Source organism: Parambassis ranga, chromosome 7 (assembly GCF_900634625.1).
Source record: "Parambassis ranga chromosome 7, fParRan2.1, whole genome shotgun sequence".
Taxonomy (NCBI): domain Eukaryota; kingdom Metazoa; phylum Chordata; class Actinopteri; family Ambassidae; genus Parambassis; species Parambassis ranga.
This window is the reverse complement of record NC_041028.1, coordinates 10,135,604-10,150,186: the sequence shown is the minus strand read 5'-3', so window position 1 is coordinate 10,150,186 and position 14,583 is coordinate 10,135,604. Positions and strand designations below refer to the sequence as shown.

The following is a 14,583-nucleotide window of genomic DNA, read 5'->3' as shown; positions in this document are numbered from 1 at the left end:
AGGTCACACACAATTCACACATTCAGTGTATGTGTGTGTATGTTTTTAAAATGAGTGATTTACATAACTGTTAGGCCTTTTATGATTATTTCATAATTATAGATATTGTGTTATATGCTGTATATAAAGGTTACTGTAAAATATTTGAGTAAAATAGTAGTATATAGTCACCCTTTAAATACAATAACAAAAATATACAAATGATAAATATGAACAAATGTACTTCTACAATGAACACAGACTGGTTATAATAACTTTAGTCACATCAAAAACACAACATTCAACAGCATAAAACTACAGTGTGAATCCGGAAAAGGAACAGGAAATGGTTTCTGCAGAGGTCACTGAGAACTCGCGGTGGCAGCCGGGACATCGGCGGACTGTGTGCCTGCGCTGAGGAAAGGTGCGTGTCCCCAGTGTCCGCTCCGGTCGCCCGGTTAGGAATGCGCCTCACGAACCCGGAGTGTGGTGTAATATTTAGTGAGACGCCAGCGGGGACTGCGGTCTGAGGAGAGTCATGGTTTGCCATCATTTATACCACTAGTATCTGAGCGTGCAAGCTTGATTCATTGAGCTAGCTGTCGTTAGCCCGCTTGATTCATAGCACGCTAGGTTGCTAGCCTCAGTCTGCTAGCCGGCTAGCTAGCTAGTAAGCTAGTTTCAGTGTGCTGCTTGCCAATCCAGTCGAACAGCAGAGAACCAGACTCACTGCTGAACCCAGCCGGCTTTTCGGAGAGAGGGGGTGGTGGCAGGCGGTGCCGGGAGAACGCGACGGGGTGGAAGTGAGTCAGGAGCGGCTGATGAGTTCAGACCAGAGCGGAGAGCCGCCGCTGCTGCAGGAGGAGGCTGATCCCGGACCGAAGACCGGTGGGAAGGACGAGGCTCCGCTGGGGAGCGAGGGAGGGTCAGGCGGCATGGTGAGTGAGGCCTTCTTTAGCTAGTTTAGCTGGCTAACCAGCTAAGTGACTGTTTCTCACTGGAAACCTGTTAGCACAGTACGCCCCCCTCTGCGTGATGGGCGATATTTAGCAGTCAGACGCTAAAATTAACCCAGCCACAGCAAATGTTAAACTACTAACTTTCAGTTTGGCTCCGAGTCTGTCTTTGCGTAATCATTATGTGACAATGCTTAATCACAAGGTGACGCTGATTACATAGTGAAACAGTCGCCCAGACAACACACACACATACGGCAGCACTTGTATGAATCTCCCAGTATGGGTAGGTAATTGTACACACTTATCGTTAGCCAGAGGTCCACTGCAGCTTCTTTCGGATAGCTAGCTAAACTTAGCTTAGCCACTGTTAAAGGCAAGCTCATTAAGTAGTTTGCTGAGTAATCATTAGCCTATAAGTTATGCTTTGACGCGGTGGTAGAATGGCTGTTGTGATATTTGGAGCAAATAATTAGTATTTGGGTTGTTTTTTAAAATTATAGGTGATCTATGCTTCGATTATTGGCCGAATGAGAGACGTTCATTCACTCTGTTGTCTGTTAGCTAATCGCGCTGCTAGCAAGCCTAGCTAGCGCAGTGACATGCGTTACAAATACCTGGCCTGTGCTGCGCTGCGCAGTCAGCTGACAATACTTGGCTCGCATCGGCCTGTTACACAGAAGCATGCATTGTAACCATGTGTCAAGTTGCAGGGCGCATAAATGTCCGTGCTCTGTTGAATGACAGCCAGGTCTATCCGTTAGGGGCATCCATTCTTGCCTGTTTGAGGAAGAGAAGTGTCTTGAGGCATATTGTCACCGGCAGCTGTTCCTGTCAGGCCCAGTGCTTTTGCAGGAAGGGGCTGGATCTGTTGGCAGGTGGCAAGTGACGATGTCAAAATAGGATGGTAGTTAATTTGACAGTTACTGCGTTTCCAGAGTTTGTGAAAGGCTGCCACATACTCCACATTAGCTAAAACTAAAATCCACAGTTGGTTCACATCAAGTTCACACGAGGGTCTGACTGTATGCCTTGATGTGCACAGTACACGATCTATTCTTGGCCACAGATCTTTGCAGGGTCAGGATTTCTCCTGCCAGACCACAGCCACTTTGATGTGGAGAGTCAGATCTAACTCTTGGATAGAGCGTATCAAAAATACAATAATGTTGATTGATGTGACATGGAGCAGCCTTTACAGTATGCTAATCCACTCATTCACTCCAGATTTATCAGCAGCTTTATAACCACCGACACCCCAGCCCCATTAATTTTAACGGTTGTTTTCAGCTTGAGGTTAACAAGGTTAGGGGTGTTATTGTTTATATGTGTCATGGTGCTTCTTTGGATTCTAAATATGTCATAGAGGTCCCGTAGTGTGTATGCAGGTGTCCCAGCCACAGAGACTGCAAGTTAAACCTTTCAATGTTAGATTAATTATTAGCAAAATTACCAAGTGTATTGGTGCTTAACTTTCTCTGCTCCCACAAAACAACAATGAGGACTGCTTTTATTTCTTGTTGGGCATGCAGATACTTTCCTTTGAATTTGGTGCCTGGTATTTGCATTCATCCTGAAACATGTGAACATTCATTTAAGTTGATTCTCTATGTTAAAATTAAAACTTCTTGAGAAATAAAATGATGTGAATAAATACACCTGCAAACCTAATCTAGATTTACATTTATTTCATTCCTTCATTTCATGTGAGAATAGGAAGCAAACTTTAAACTGACTGAGAATTCAAGGCATTACATTTACGTTGTGTTGTGTACATCTCAGTTGCAGATATAAATTATTCACGTCTATTAAAATAGAAATAAACTAGAATAGAATAGAATATATTTTATTAAGCCCTTTGGGAAGGTCCCTCAGGGAAATTTGGGTAAACTATCTGCTGTGAAAAAGCTTTACATGCCCGACATTCCTTTTCATGTGTGTGTTTGGTTTTTAGTTGTGACACGAATTGATCTTGACCCCCTGCTGTGTGTGTTTTGAAGGTAACCTCTAAGGGTGCTGGTTTGAACCCAAATGCCAAGGTGTGGCAGGAGATGCCTGTGGCTCCCAGCGAGGCTGTTACCAGCAGCTCTCATTGGCCTCCCTCGGACATCAGTGAGGGTAAGATACACTTCCATCTGAAAACCCATTGCTGATTTGACCTTATTAAAATTAGCATTAGCAGCGTTCACTTCCTGTGTTGTATGTTTTTTTTGCTCATACTCTGTTCAAAGTTCTAAAATGTGCCTTAAAATGAAACTGTCAGCTGTTATTTCTGATTCAGACTCTACCTTGTTCACAGGTTATTCTGAGTCTTCGTCTGCTGGGTGCAAGCAGTACACTGGGGGATTCACGGCCTCAGATGACTCCACGGTAACAGCTGAGATAGCAGTAAATGGAATGGACCCCCCAGAGCTGGGCTTTTCCCCTGCTGAGTCCTCAACAGGGACCTCAGGTCAGTCACGTCACGATGCATGTGGGCGTCTCCATACACACCGCCTGGATCAGTCTGTTTTCAATACGCATGATGAGATGCACTTAGATAGCAGACTGTGCGATCTAATACCATAAGCAGTCAGATTTACATTACACTGAGTTATATAATTTTTTCATTAACACACAGAGCAGGGGTGTTGAAAGCACCTGGTAACCAAAAACAGCACATTTCAGCCAGATTCAGTGTTGGTGTGGGTTTTCCATCAGATGGAACACACCAGGAAATGGCACATTGGGTTTGGCCATTCAGGTTATGCTGAAAGAAACTCATCTTGGACAGCAGAACCCTCAGGATTAATATCAAAGCACTTCTTCACTTTGTCACTAATCTTCGCTGAATTTTCTCTCTCAGTGGACTCAAGAACTGAAGAGCAGCCGATCTCCTCTGAGAATCTACGAGAGTCTCTAAAGAAAGAGTTAGAGTTCTACTTCTCTAGGTGAGTAGGAATCACTCGAAGCACATTTTATATGCAGGATATGGAACAGAAAGGGAACTTCATATTCCATATACAGTAAGTCAAGAGACGGCTGACTCACACAGATCTTTGATTTTGTGATGCAGAGAAAACCTTTCGAAGGATTTGTACCTGATGTCACAGATGGACAGTGATCAGTTTGTCCCCATTTGGACTATAGCCAGCATGGAGGGTATTAAGGTCCTCACCACTGACATGGACCTCATCCTGGATGTGTTGAGATGTAAGTGAAAAGTTAAGGATGGTGCTCAAACTGTATATACGCATCCAAAATGTCTCTAGATTAAAATATGCTCCAATCTATCCCCAGCCTCTCCTATGGTACAAGTGGATGAGAAGGGGGAGAAAGTGCGTCCTAATCACAAGCGGTGCATCATCATTTTGAGAGAAGTCCCTGAAACCACACCTGTTGAGGTAAAGCTGAGTTATTCTTACTTTACAATTAAGTAGAAGCATCAAATCACTAGAATTGTTTGTCTGATGCAAGACGATTTTCTCAAATTCACAGGAAGTAGAGTCATTGTTCAAAAATGACAACTGCCCAAAGGTGATAAGTGTGGAGTTTGCACATAACAACAACTGGTACATCACATTCCAATCAGACACGGATGCTCAACAGGTACAGCCAGTCCAACGTTTCTTACTGTGTCTCCCAATTAAGACACAGCCTGGTGACTGTCTTTATTTGCTCTATTTAGGCGTACAAGTACTTAAGAGAGGAAGTAAAAACATTTCAGGGAAAACCAATTATGGTGAGTTAAACATGATGTTCTGGTTCTTGACAAAGCCTGTGTGAAGTCCTTGTTGCTTCTTGACACGTTTTCCTCCTTATTTCCCGCTGACAGGCCAGGATAAAGGCTATCAACACGTTTTTTGCAAAGAATGGCTACCGTAGCATGGACAGCAGCCTGTACGCTCAGCAGTCCCAGAGCCAGTCCCAGTACAGCTCTCCGCTCTACATGCAGCACGTCTACCCCCAGCAACAGTACCCAGTCTACGGGATCGTACCTCCGACCTGGACGCCCTCGCCCACACCGTACTTTGAAACTCCTCTGGTGAGAATCTTTACTTTTGTTGTAATAACACAAACATGCTCTCAAGGGTGTTGCCTAAGGAAAATAAATAAATCCAGGGTACTCTAAAAAAGTGTCATAAATGAAGCATTCAACTGCACCTATAAAGTAAGAGTGACAGCGGATTGTGCTCCAGGTGACTTTTGAAGGACAGCTGTTGTCCTACAATAAGGAAGTGTCAGTTTTAACATCCATTTTCTCTTTGCACTGTTTAAATGATCGTGTTTAAAAATGTCGCTCGGAAGTGCTGAAAAGAGTGATTTATAATGAAGTCTGTATCGCCTGAATCTATTCACATTTCATTCACCTCAGAGGCCTTGCAGTTTACAATTAGTTTTGCATTAACATTAAACATGTAATTATAATTTATGTCATTACATTTAAAACATGATTTGCATAACAATTAGTCAGTCAGAATATATTTTCTCTGAACATTAGATGTCCTCAGAAAAAGACAGCTGCAGAGTAAATAGATGATATTTAATCATTACAGGAACTATGAATAGTAAATACTTTCCTTTGTCCCTGAACAGGCTCCGTTTCCCAACAGTAGCTTTGTGAATGGGTTTGGCTCTGCTGGACACTACAAAACTGGCTCTAGTTCTCTCAACATCACCCGCCCATTCAACAGAAACCGGTAAGAAATGCCTTTGTCCTGTCAGTGAGTTCATTTAGAGTCTAAACGTATTCTGACTGGAATGATTTACGACTTGTGTCACTGTTTGCATGAAGTAAAATGGTGAACGTCAGATCATCTGCAGTACAGTTTTGTTTCAAGATAATGTTAACCCCACCAGGGAACTGTTCTCTCCTCCCTGTCTTCTTACTGTCCCCACAGTGTCCCCCTCTATTCAAGAAAGAATGTAATAAATGCCTTCAGGTACCCGTGTTATACTGTACAATGAGCTTCATCGCTTACCCTCATCTCTTACCATACTGCAGCCCACAAATGACTCAATCCAAATGGAGGCTAGGCCTTCTGACAGACACAGATTCATGACTATAATCCTTTTCATCAGTGTCATAAGTGTTTGCATCCACTTAATGAACATCCTGGATTTGCCATGTCTTTGATAAATGTCAGTTGCTAGCTGATTCTGAGCAATCTGCCTTTTCCAAAAACATCCTGTTTACATTACATCATTACATGTAACAGTATGTCTCCATCACAACTAACCATTTCAAGTTTTCCTGCTGGCTTCATCAGTCATTGCATCATTATTTACATGTGGTGTCATACGCTATAACAAAAAATGCTGACAGTCATCCCCGTTGTCAAGCTACAAGCCATCTGCCTTTAATCCTCTGCAGAGAGTTGACAACTTCTCAGCTTTGTTTATACAAACTTCACAAAGATCTAGGTCAGACCTAATGATGAGATCATGATGCGCATAGAGGGAAACTGAGTTTGAAGCAGCTGACTTTTTCTGTCTTTTCTTTCTCTTTTTTTCATCTCTGTCCTTAAATTCAAAGTCAGCCGCATCACTCATCCCAATGAGCGTATAGATTATGAGATCTGAGGGTCAAAGACTTAGACAAAGATCAATAAATGTGAATCATGCTGATAGGTTTCTGATGAGCATTATTTATGTTGCATCAAGAAATCCATATAAATCCTTGCCAGGTTTTATATTGGTGTTGTCAGCTCTTCTCAGTGAGTTTATGATTGGTTGCCATAAATGCAGCATGCAGACATCACGTCTTTGCTGCTTCAACCAACCATGAGCACAGATGTGGCTCAAAATCCACCTGCATGTCTACAGTCGCTCTGAAGACACAGCATGCTGTCTTAGCCCTCCAGCAAAAATCTTGGTTTGTGCCACCAGTGTTTCCTTTGAACACATTTAGTAGTTTCAGATATCACTGAGTGGGACAAAAAGACGGTAGCAGATTTGTTTTTAAGCATATTGCTATTTGATAAAATTATAGCTGTGATTACAATGCAGCCCGAACATAAGCTCCATTATGTTATGTTCTTGAGGAAGCACTGGTTGCCTATATACATTTTGAATGTGTATTAACCCTTTCACGCTTGTTTTTCCTGTGACAACAACAGAAACCATGTGAAGCCCCAGGTGAGGACAAATGAGGTCACCTCAGCGTCCATAACACCTGTGCCGCTGGACAGTCTGACCGGACTGCGCAGCCCGCAGCCCCTTACTCCTGTTGCTGCTGCAGCTGCCAACACCACTAACCTGGTCCAGACAACCACTGATCTGAGCTCAGCATTCTCACATCTCTCCTCTTCTTCTTCCTCCTTGGACCCCAGCGACGAAGGTGGCATGGCTAGTCGTGGAAGGTAAACCTGCAATGTCTGCTGCTCAGGGACTTTGACTGACCGGCTGTATTAACCTGTTCTTAATCAACCAGGTTACAGTTGAATTATTAAAGTTGGTGTAAACAAGAAATCAGATTGTTGTAAAATCATCCCAACATAGTTTCTGCTATATATTTACACTTAGGAAGGAGCATTTTCCACACTTCTAAACTGGTTATTAAAAATTAAGGCTGGCATGCCGTCACTAATTCTGTGCACGTCACCGTGACTTGCTGAGTCAGTGATGGGACAATTATGTGTGTTTCAGACGGAGCACAACCTACAGAGGAACACGGAGAAGGAGAGAAGATGAACGGATTTCGGTAAGAACTTATTCTTGTTGTTGTTAAAATTTGTGTGTATTTGGAACATGAGCGGTATTGTCATGCTTTGTTTGTTGCCTCCTTGTCACAGCGACCTGTACCCTTGGCTGAGGTCAAAGTTTCTCCACCCAAGTTTGACTTGGCTGCCACCAATTTCCCGCCGCTTCCTGGCTGCGTGGTCAGTACACAGGGAGAGCCAGTTCTAGAGAATCGAATGTCAGATGTTGTACGTGGTTTGTACAGGGACAAGGTAAAAAAATGGTTTATCTCTTAATACAACACTGAAATGATTGTTGTTCAGAGGTGTAATGTTGGTGCATCCTTGCTGTTTGCAGGCAGAACAAGCCAACAAAGAAGCCACTGTGAGTCCAGGTTCAGGCCAAGGCCCAGTCACAGAGGATGCTGTGGCTGTCCCAAGTCCGGCCCTGGCATCAGCAAAATCTGCTAATCAACCACTTGGACCTTTGGCTCCTGGGTAAGATTACCTTAATAATCAAATTTAATTGCTAATATTTGGTTTTCCAATAGTTGTGGAAAGACCTTTTTGTAACCAAAAATGTCTGACACTTTTTTTTTTCAGTATCCCTCATCCAGAGAAGAAGGTTGAACGGGCAGAGCCCCCACCTCCAAAGGCAATTCCACGCACACCTGTTCCGACACCCATCAATCCCTCCTCCTCCACCTCGACTAAGCCTGTGCCTAACACCAGGCCTCAGCCTTGTGCTGCCTCCACGCCAGCTGCACACAGTGTGCCGGCCACTGCTGCAGCTACTGTTCCCACCCCTGCACAGGTTAGAGTCTTGTTTTCTTGTTCTAATGGCTGTGGGTGCTCATTTTCCTGATGATGAGATCTTTTGCGCATAGAGGGAAGTCAGGTAGTGAAATGGCTGGCTTTGGTTCTTTCTCTCTGTTGCTCGTCTTTGTTTTTGCTTCTGGCTCTTCTCTCCCTCTGTCTGTCTTTCTCTCTATCTCTCCCCCACCACAAGTCCAGAACCTTCACTCCTAGCCCAATGAGCGTCAAGATTATGAGATCTGAGGGACTGAGCAGAGGACTTATAAATGTAAAAATAGGGGTGTGTGATCGTTCTATTTAAATATGTGATTTTTTTTTTTGTGGTCCAGGAGCCCCGTAAACTCAGCTATGCTGAAGTGTGCCAACGGCCACCCAAGGACCCTCCCCCCGTGGCACCTGCCCCAGCTTCCTCTGGCACTGTGTCAGGCCAGCCGCTACGTGAGCTGCGCGTGAACAAGGCCGAGGACGTGGGCTCCAGCAGTAGTCCTGGAGACAAGCAAGAGAAAGATCACGACAGGGAGGGGGGATGGGAATGCAAGGAGAGCCGGCCACCACGTGAACGTGACTCTCAAGGTTACTACCGCAGCAACGGTCCTAGAGGCACTGGGGGCCTCAAGTTCCGGGACCAGAGGCGCCCACCCCCAGCCCGACGCAGCTCCCCTCAGGGAGGCTACAGGCACACTGGCAAAGAGCAGAATATCCCACCAGTATCGCCAAAGTAAAAACTTGATATGAATAGAAAAAAGATGTATGAATATATATACATGGATATATATAATTATATAAAAATGAATAACATAAAAGCAACAACATTATGGTAGCCACCTTCCCCCCCTGGAACATGTCCAAAGAAAAGCTTTTAAAATGACAATGAGACTGTGACATCCAGGACTTTAAGGGCAAAATGATACCTGAAGAACTTTGACGAATGATTGGAAAAGGAAACAAATCTTGGTTTGGCTCTCCAGCATTATGCTTAAAAGAATTTAAGTGCGATTTTCCTGGAGGCCATTCATTTGTGCTCGGCTAGGGAGAGGTGGGACGCTGGGCCACGTAAAAGGCCCTCTACCTTTTTGGTTTTGTTTTCATTTTAAAGAATAGATGTTGGTCTGCAAGAACAATATGCACTAAGAAGAAAAGAACATGCATATATGTCATGTACATATACAAAGATATCACTAACACGCAACGAGACATCAGTTTTTTTTTTCTTGTGTGCTTAGATTTGCAAGTATGACTGAAGGGTTGACTGATGTCTGTGTATGCATTGATTGTTAAACAAAATGATTGAAGTGCTACAGTGTGCTGTTGCACTGATGTAATGAAATGGATGATTTTTTTTGTTTTGATTTCTACATCAGAGATTCAGAATCATTGTCCTGAAAGTGGGCAGTGCAGATGTATATTAATGAAATGTGTTCTATGGTGGTATTTTGATCCTGGTTCACAATTGGCTTAAACCGCTATCAGTCAGATATCAGAAGCTGTTGATGTACGCCGCAGTTAGTCAGATGTGTGGTTTTGTTTGAAGCCGAAATGCTCATTGGGGTGCTGACTGGCCATGGTGAACACGCGAAGCCTGGTCCAAAGTTTTTCATGTTCAGTTTTATCTCTGTTTATCTGGACTGTTTTTGGGTCATCCTGCCCTGGACTCAGAACATCGTCACGTTAAAATCAGTCAGGTTCTCTGTTTACATGTTTGTTTTGGTATTAGGGTGATATTTTGTTTTCACGATGGAATAAGGTTGGTTAGGTTACTGGTAAGATTTGACTGTTCAGTGCACCTGGTGGTTTAGGTGAGGTTTGGCTTTTCTACACATCACAGGATATCCAGGTTAAGCTTATATCTGTGAATTGTTCTTAACAATGTCAGAAGTAGACTGAGTGCTGTTAGTTAAGGATGATAGCTACTTAATATCTGGCAGCCAAGTCATGGGTATAAAGAAAATTGGAACATTTTCACGTGCATTGTGCCAGCTGCCTACGATCATTGTGTGCTAGGATAAAGTTTTGATTTTTATTGATGAGGTCTGCTAAATAATTTAGTCTTGGGGAAACCTTTTGGCCCAGTGAAACTGGATTTTGAAGAAGCTGTAGAGGTGTAGTTGCCTATGCTATATTGTAATAACCCTTCACTAGAAATGTGTGTGGGAGAATGTAATTGTTCTAGTAACGGATTTATGGAGGGAGGCTTTTGACAGCAGGTATCCACCAGATTGTTTTTGTGCTTTTAGGGTGAGTTTTCCAGATTTTCTTTTTTTTTGTTTGTGTTTTTTTTCTTTCCATTTTTTAACTTTTGCAAAAACAAACAGATTGAATTAGAATTTGAAGTTTGACTCACTGTATGTATTGCTTTTTAAATTTATTTATTATAATTCTAATGCGCAACGCTTTCTCCCAATCTTGGTAGGCTGGTTTCCCCAAAGTTGTGTGAAATCGCATTGGCAAAAAAAAATCAAACTCACGCGTATGACATTTATACACTGATCAAGATGTCAGCTGAGAGAAAATACATATGACTTTGGCTTTAGTAATGCAGTAAAAGAGGATCCAATCACAGGGGCAGTTATTTTGTTTTTCATTAATGAGTATGAGCAGCTAGTGATTTAGTATGATTAAATAAATGCACTAACTTGTTAAAAAGGATCTTACTCATGAGAAATGTGAATCATTTTAGAAGCATATGGTTGATGTTGACAGGCTTGCAAACACCCACAGGAATTGCTCCCCCCCCCCCTCTCTCTCTCTCTTCAGACGTTTGGGTTATTTTATGTTAATTTGGGTTGGGGTGGCGAAAGGAAATGTAGTAATGGATCAACCAAGTGTTTGAGACACAATCTTAGAACTGTATGAAATGTCACCAAAAATAAATTATTTTGATTTGGCTCTCCAGTGTCTTATTTCTACTGCTATATCATGTCCTGTGTGTGTGATACACTGTATACATCAGTTAATGTATAACTGTTTGATATCATTTAATCACTGCAGGTGGTATTTTAATATAATTTTTGATCATTTGTTAAAAATATTTTTGGACCATTTGCACATTTACGCTGAATGCCGTTTGCTGTGAGTCAAAAGAAGATGCTTTGTTACATCTAGGCTTCTTTCTTTCTGCTAAACAACACAAAGAAGAAAAATAACTTGATAAAAACTGAAATATAAATATTTGTGAAGGGAATTAGGCTACATTTAATATGTTACTGGAAGCAGAGAAATAATATATATTTGTTTCAAATTTATTTATTTTTTTTTAGTTCAGAGGGGTATGATTTATTTTACTCAAAAGACTATTAGAAAAATTAAACACCGGTATAGTTATAATATTTTATACCAGCCAAAGTAATATATAAAAATGTTTATGTGCGTTTTTCTGGTCAGTTGTTGACTGTTGCTGCAGACTTCTTCGCCGCCATGTGACGCCAGCTGTTGGTTCGGCCGACTCCTTTACATGGACATGAGCTGCAGGCATTCACGGCATGCTGCTGAATGCCTGCGATGCCGCCATACATGTCTAAACTGGGAAAGGAAGCACACTCGGCAGGGATGTAGCGTCCAGTCAGACCGCATGAAAGCCGGTGTTTAAAGAAAATAATAAGTTATTCGGGAGTTACAGCTGCAGACTTGACGCGGCTGTTCGTCCAGTGAAGTTTATATACGGAGCCTCGACGAGGAGGAGGGCGGGGTTTATGAGCCGTGACGTTCCGTGTTTATGTGAAAGGGAACAGCAGCAAACAAGTCAATACACGATAACCTGACAGACCTTCAAACCGTGGGCCATAAACGGTACGTTAATTCACTAGCATCGATTATTTGTTGATGGTCAGTGCGAACTGCACTTCAAAGCGCGTTCACAACTATTAAAAATGATTGTCATTTGTTTTCTGTCGGTTTTACAGTGTCTGTTCGCTTCGCTAGCCTGTTAGCTCACCGCTAGCTAACAGGCTGCTAGAAAATGTAGCCGCAGATCTTTGTATTTCATTTTCTCCAAACCTGACCGTCAGTGCCTGCTTCTCAGCCAAGTGGCTTCTGTGAGTTGTACAGTAACATTAAGGTTGTCAGTTGTGCTTTGTTGCAGGCTGATTTCCTTTGTTCTTGTAGATTTTGCTAACGTTAGCTGTCAGTGTATTCGCATAGCTGATATTTTGCTGACAGTCGTTTTAATTAAATACGTAGAGAAGATTGAAGCAAGGCGTCTGGACTTGTAGAGTTTTAATTAAATAGCAACCTCGCAGTGACAAAAACAACACATCAGCTACCATATACATAAGTTCCTCTCAAAATCACAAGTCTTAGGCCACTTCATATTGTGTGAAATTAAAAAAAAAGATCAAGAATCTCTTAACCCTCCCACCCCCCACCTCAAAAAAAAGAAAGACAGACAGAAAGACATTAACTCTCCACATAATTCCCACAAGTAACTAAAAAAATCAGCAGGTGTTTTTTGTCATTTGTCTTCTTTTATATTCAGTGATCCTATTGTTGCTTTCAGCTTTTAACCTCAGCTTCTTTAAAAACTGTTTCAGTGTGCCGTAGTGTCACCCTGCCCGGGTGCCATGGTCCTCTGTTACACATGAGCTCTACTATGTGGTACATCATGCAAAGCATTCAGAGTAAATACTCCTTGTCTGAGCGGCTCATCCGCACCATCGCAGCCATCCGCTCATTCCCACATGACAACGTGGAGGATCTTATTCGTAAGGTAGGTCTGCTCATATTCTTGTTTATTAATAAGATCATCACTCAGTGTGATCAGTAATAGTAATATTGTTATTACTCCTGTATACATCAGGGAGCAGATGTAAACCGGATGCATGGCACACTCAAGCCCTTGCACTGTGCCTGCATGGTTGCTGATGCAGACTGTGTGGAGTTGCTGTTGGAGAAGGGGGCAGAGGTGTGTTGTAGGTGTAAAAACTCTCATTTTATCGACTTAAAATTATATTTTTTTAGATAAAAATGTGTACACAATTATTAGAATTTTCCACTTCACAAAGCACATCTGTATTTGTACAAACCATAACACCTTACACCTTTGTGCTGGGTATGGTATTTGGTTCTGTAGTATTACACTGATCTTTGTACTGACTCTCCTGTTTAGGTGAATGCTTTGGATGGCTATAACCGCACAGCACTGCACTATGCAGCGGAGAAGGATGAGAGCTGTGTGGAGCTTTTGTTGGAGTATGGGGCTCAGCCAAATGCCCTGGATGGCAACAAGGACACTCCACTTCACTGGGCTGCCTTCAAAGATAACCCAGAGTGTGTAAGGGCCCTGCTGGAAAGCGGGGCCTGTCCCAATGCCCGGGACTACAACAATGACACACCTTTGAGCTGGGCCGCAATGAAGGGTAACCTAGAGAGTGTCAAAGTGTTATTAGACTACGGAGCTCAGGTTCATGTGACCAACCTGAAGGGTCAGACCCCTATCTCTCGACTGGTGGCACTGTTGGCTCGGGGCCTGGGCACCGAACAGGAGGAAGAGTGCTTAGATCTTCTGTGTCGAGCAGCAGGGCGGTTTGAGATCCGAAGGGCAGACGGCACCCTTCCCAGAGAGCTGAGTAAAGATCCCCAGCTGCTGGCAAGGCTGACCAACATGGTGGCTCAGGCTCCTTCGCTGCGCTCTCTAGCACGATGTGCTGTACGGCAGAGTCTCGGGGTGCAGTTCCTCCCCACTGCTGTTAAAGACCTCCCTTTACCAGAGACCGTCAAAGACTATCTCCTTTTGAGAGACTGATGATGGAACCACTGGACAGTGCATTACACTGCATTCATTGTCGAGAAAGTGTCTTCATTGAATTTTTTTTGGAAAGCCGCCCTCATTTATCAAAACCTCCCTTGCAAATTGATACAAATTTATGCACTGGGAGGAATGATTAAAAAAATTATACCTTATTTTAGTAGTTCACAATATTTAAAGATGGACACTTCAAGTTGTAGGATCTGTGCACTACATGACCTGGATGTTCTTTTTTCTCAGCCAGCACCTCTTAAAAATTTTAAGTAGGTTTATTATTTATTTTTTTGTTTGTCAGTAATTCTGAATTTAATAAATAAATAAATATGATGACAAGGAAACTCAAATTAAGTTTAGCAGTAGAAAGATTCGAGCTATAGTTAAAGAGAGGCTGTCGGAGGATGCAGCTCCTGAAATAATGCTGAGAGATGATAGT

The 14,583-nt window shown here is 42.6% G+C and overlaps 2 protein-coding genes across 5 annotated transcripts; both read left to right on the top strand.

Annotated features, from left to right (window-relative positions):
• Positions 1-369: 369 nt before the first annotated feature.
• Positions 370-11,295, top strand: larp4aa (La ribonucleoprotein 4Aa). Of its 3 annotated transcripts, none has more exons than XM_028409884.1 (17): positions 370-917; positions 2,936-3,053; positions 3,235-3,387; positions 3,781-3,865; positions 3,991-4,127; positions 4,215-4,318; positions 4,413-4,523; positions 4,603-4,656; positions 4,750-4,959; positions 5,511-5,614; positions 5,816-5,857; positions 7,034-7,276; positions 7,563-7,617; positions 7,709-7,867; positions 7,953-8,092; positions 8,198-8,408; positions 8,740-11,295. In XM_028409884.1, the coding sequence occupies exons 1-17, from the start codon at positions 801-803 to the stop codon at positions 9,130-9,132; spliced, it is 2,436 nt and encodes an 811-aa protein (XP_028265685.1). In that variant the 5' UTR covers positions 370-800; the 3' UTR covers positions 9,133-11,295. The 3 variants fall into 3 exon arrangements, with proteins under 3 accessions (XP_028265685.1, XP_028265686.1, XP_028265687.1); XM_028409886.1 differs by lacking the exon at positions 370-917 and adding an exon at positions 1,124-1,221; XM_028409885.1 differs by lacking the exon at positions 5,816-5,857.
• Positions 11,296-11,935: 640 nt separating this feature from the next.
• asb8 (ankyrin repeat and SOCS box containing 8) lies at positions 11,936-14,483 on the top strand. 2 transcript variants are annotated; one of them, XM_028411063.1, is made up of 4 exons: positions 11,936-12,196; positions 12,937-13,112; positions 13,203-13,307; positions 13,512-14,483. In XM_028411063.1, the coding sequence occupies exons 2-4, from the start codon at positions 12,984-12,986 to the stop codon at positions 14,145-14,147; spliced, it is 870 nt and encodes a 289-aa protein (XP_028266864.1). In that variant the 5' UTR covers positions 11,936-12,196; positions 12,937-12,983; the 3' UTR covers positions 14,148-14,483. The 2 variants fall into 2 exon arrangements, with proteins under 2 accessions (XP_028266864.1, XP_028266865.1); XM_028411064.1 differs by lacking the exon at positions 11,936-12,196 and having other exon boundaries at positions 12,973-13,112; positions 13,203-13,314.
• Positions 14,484-14,583: the final 100 nt, after the last annotated feature.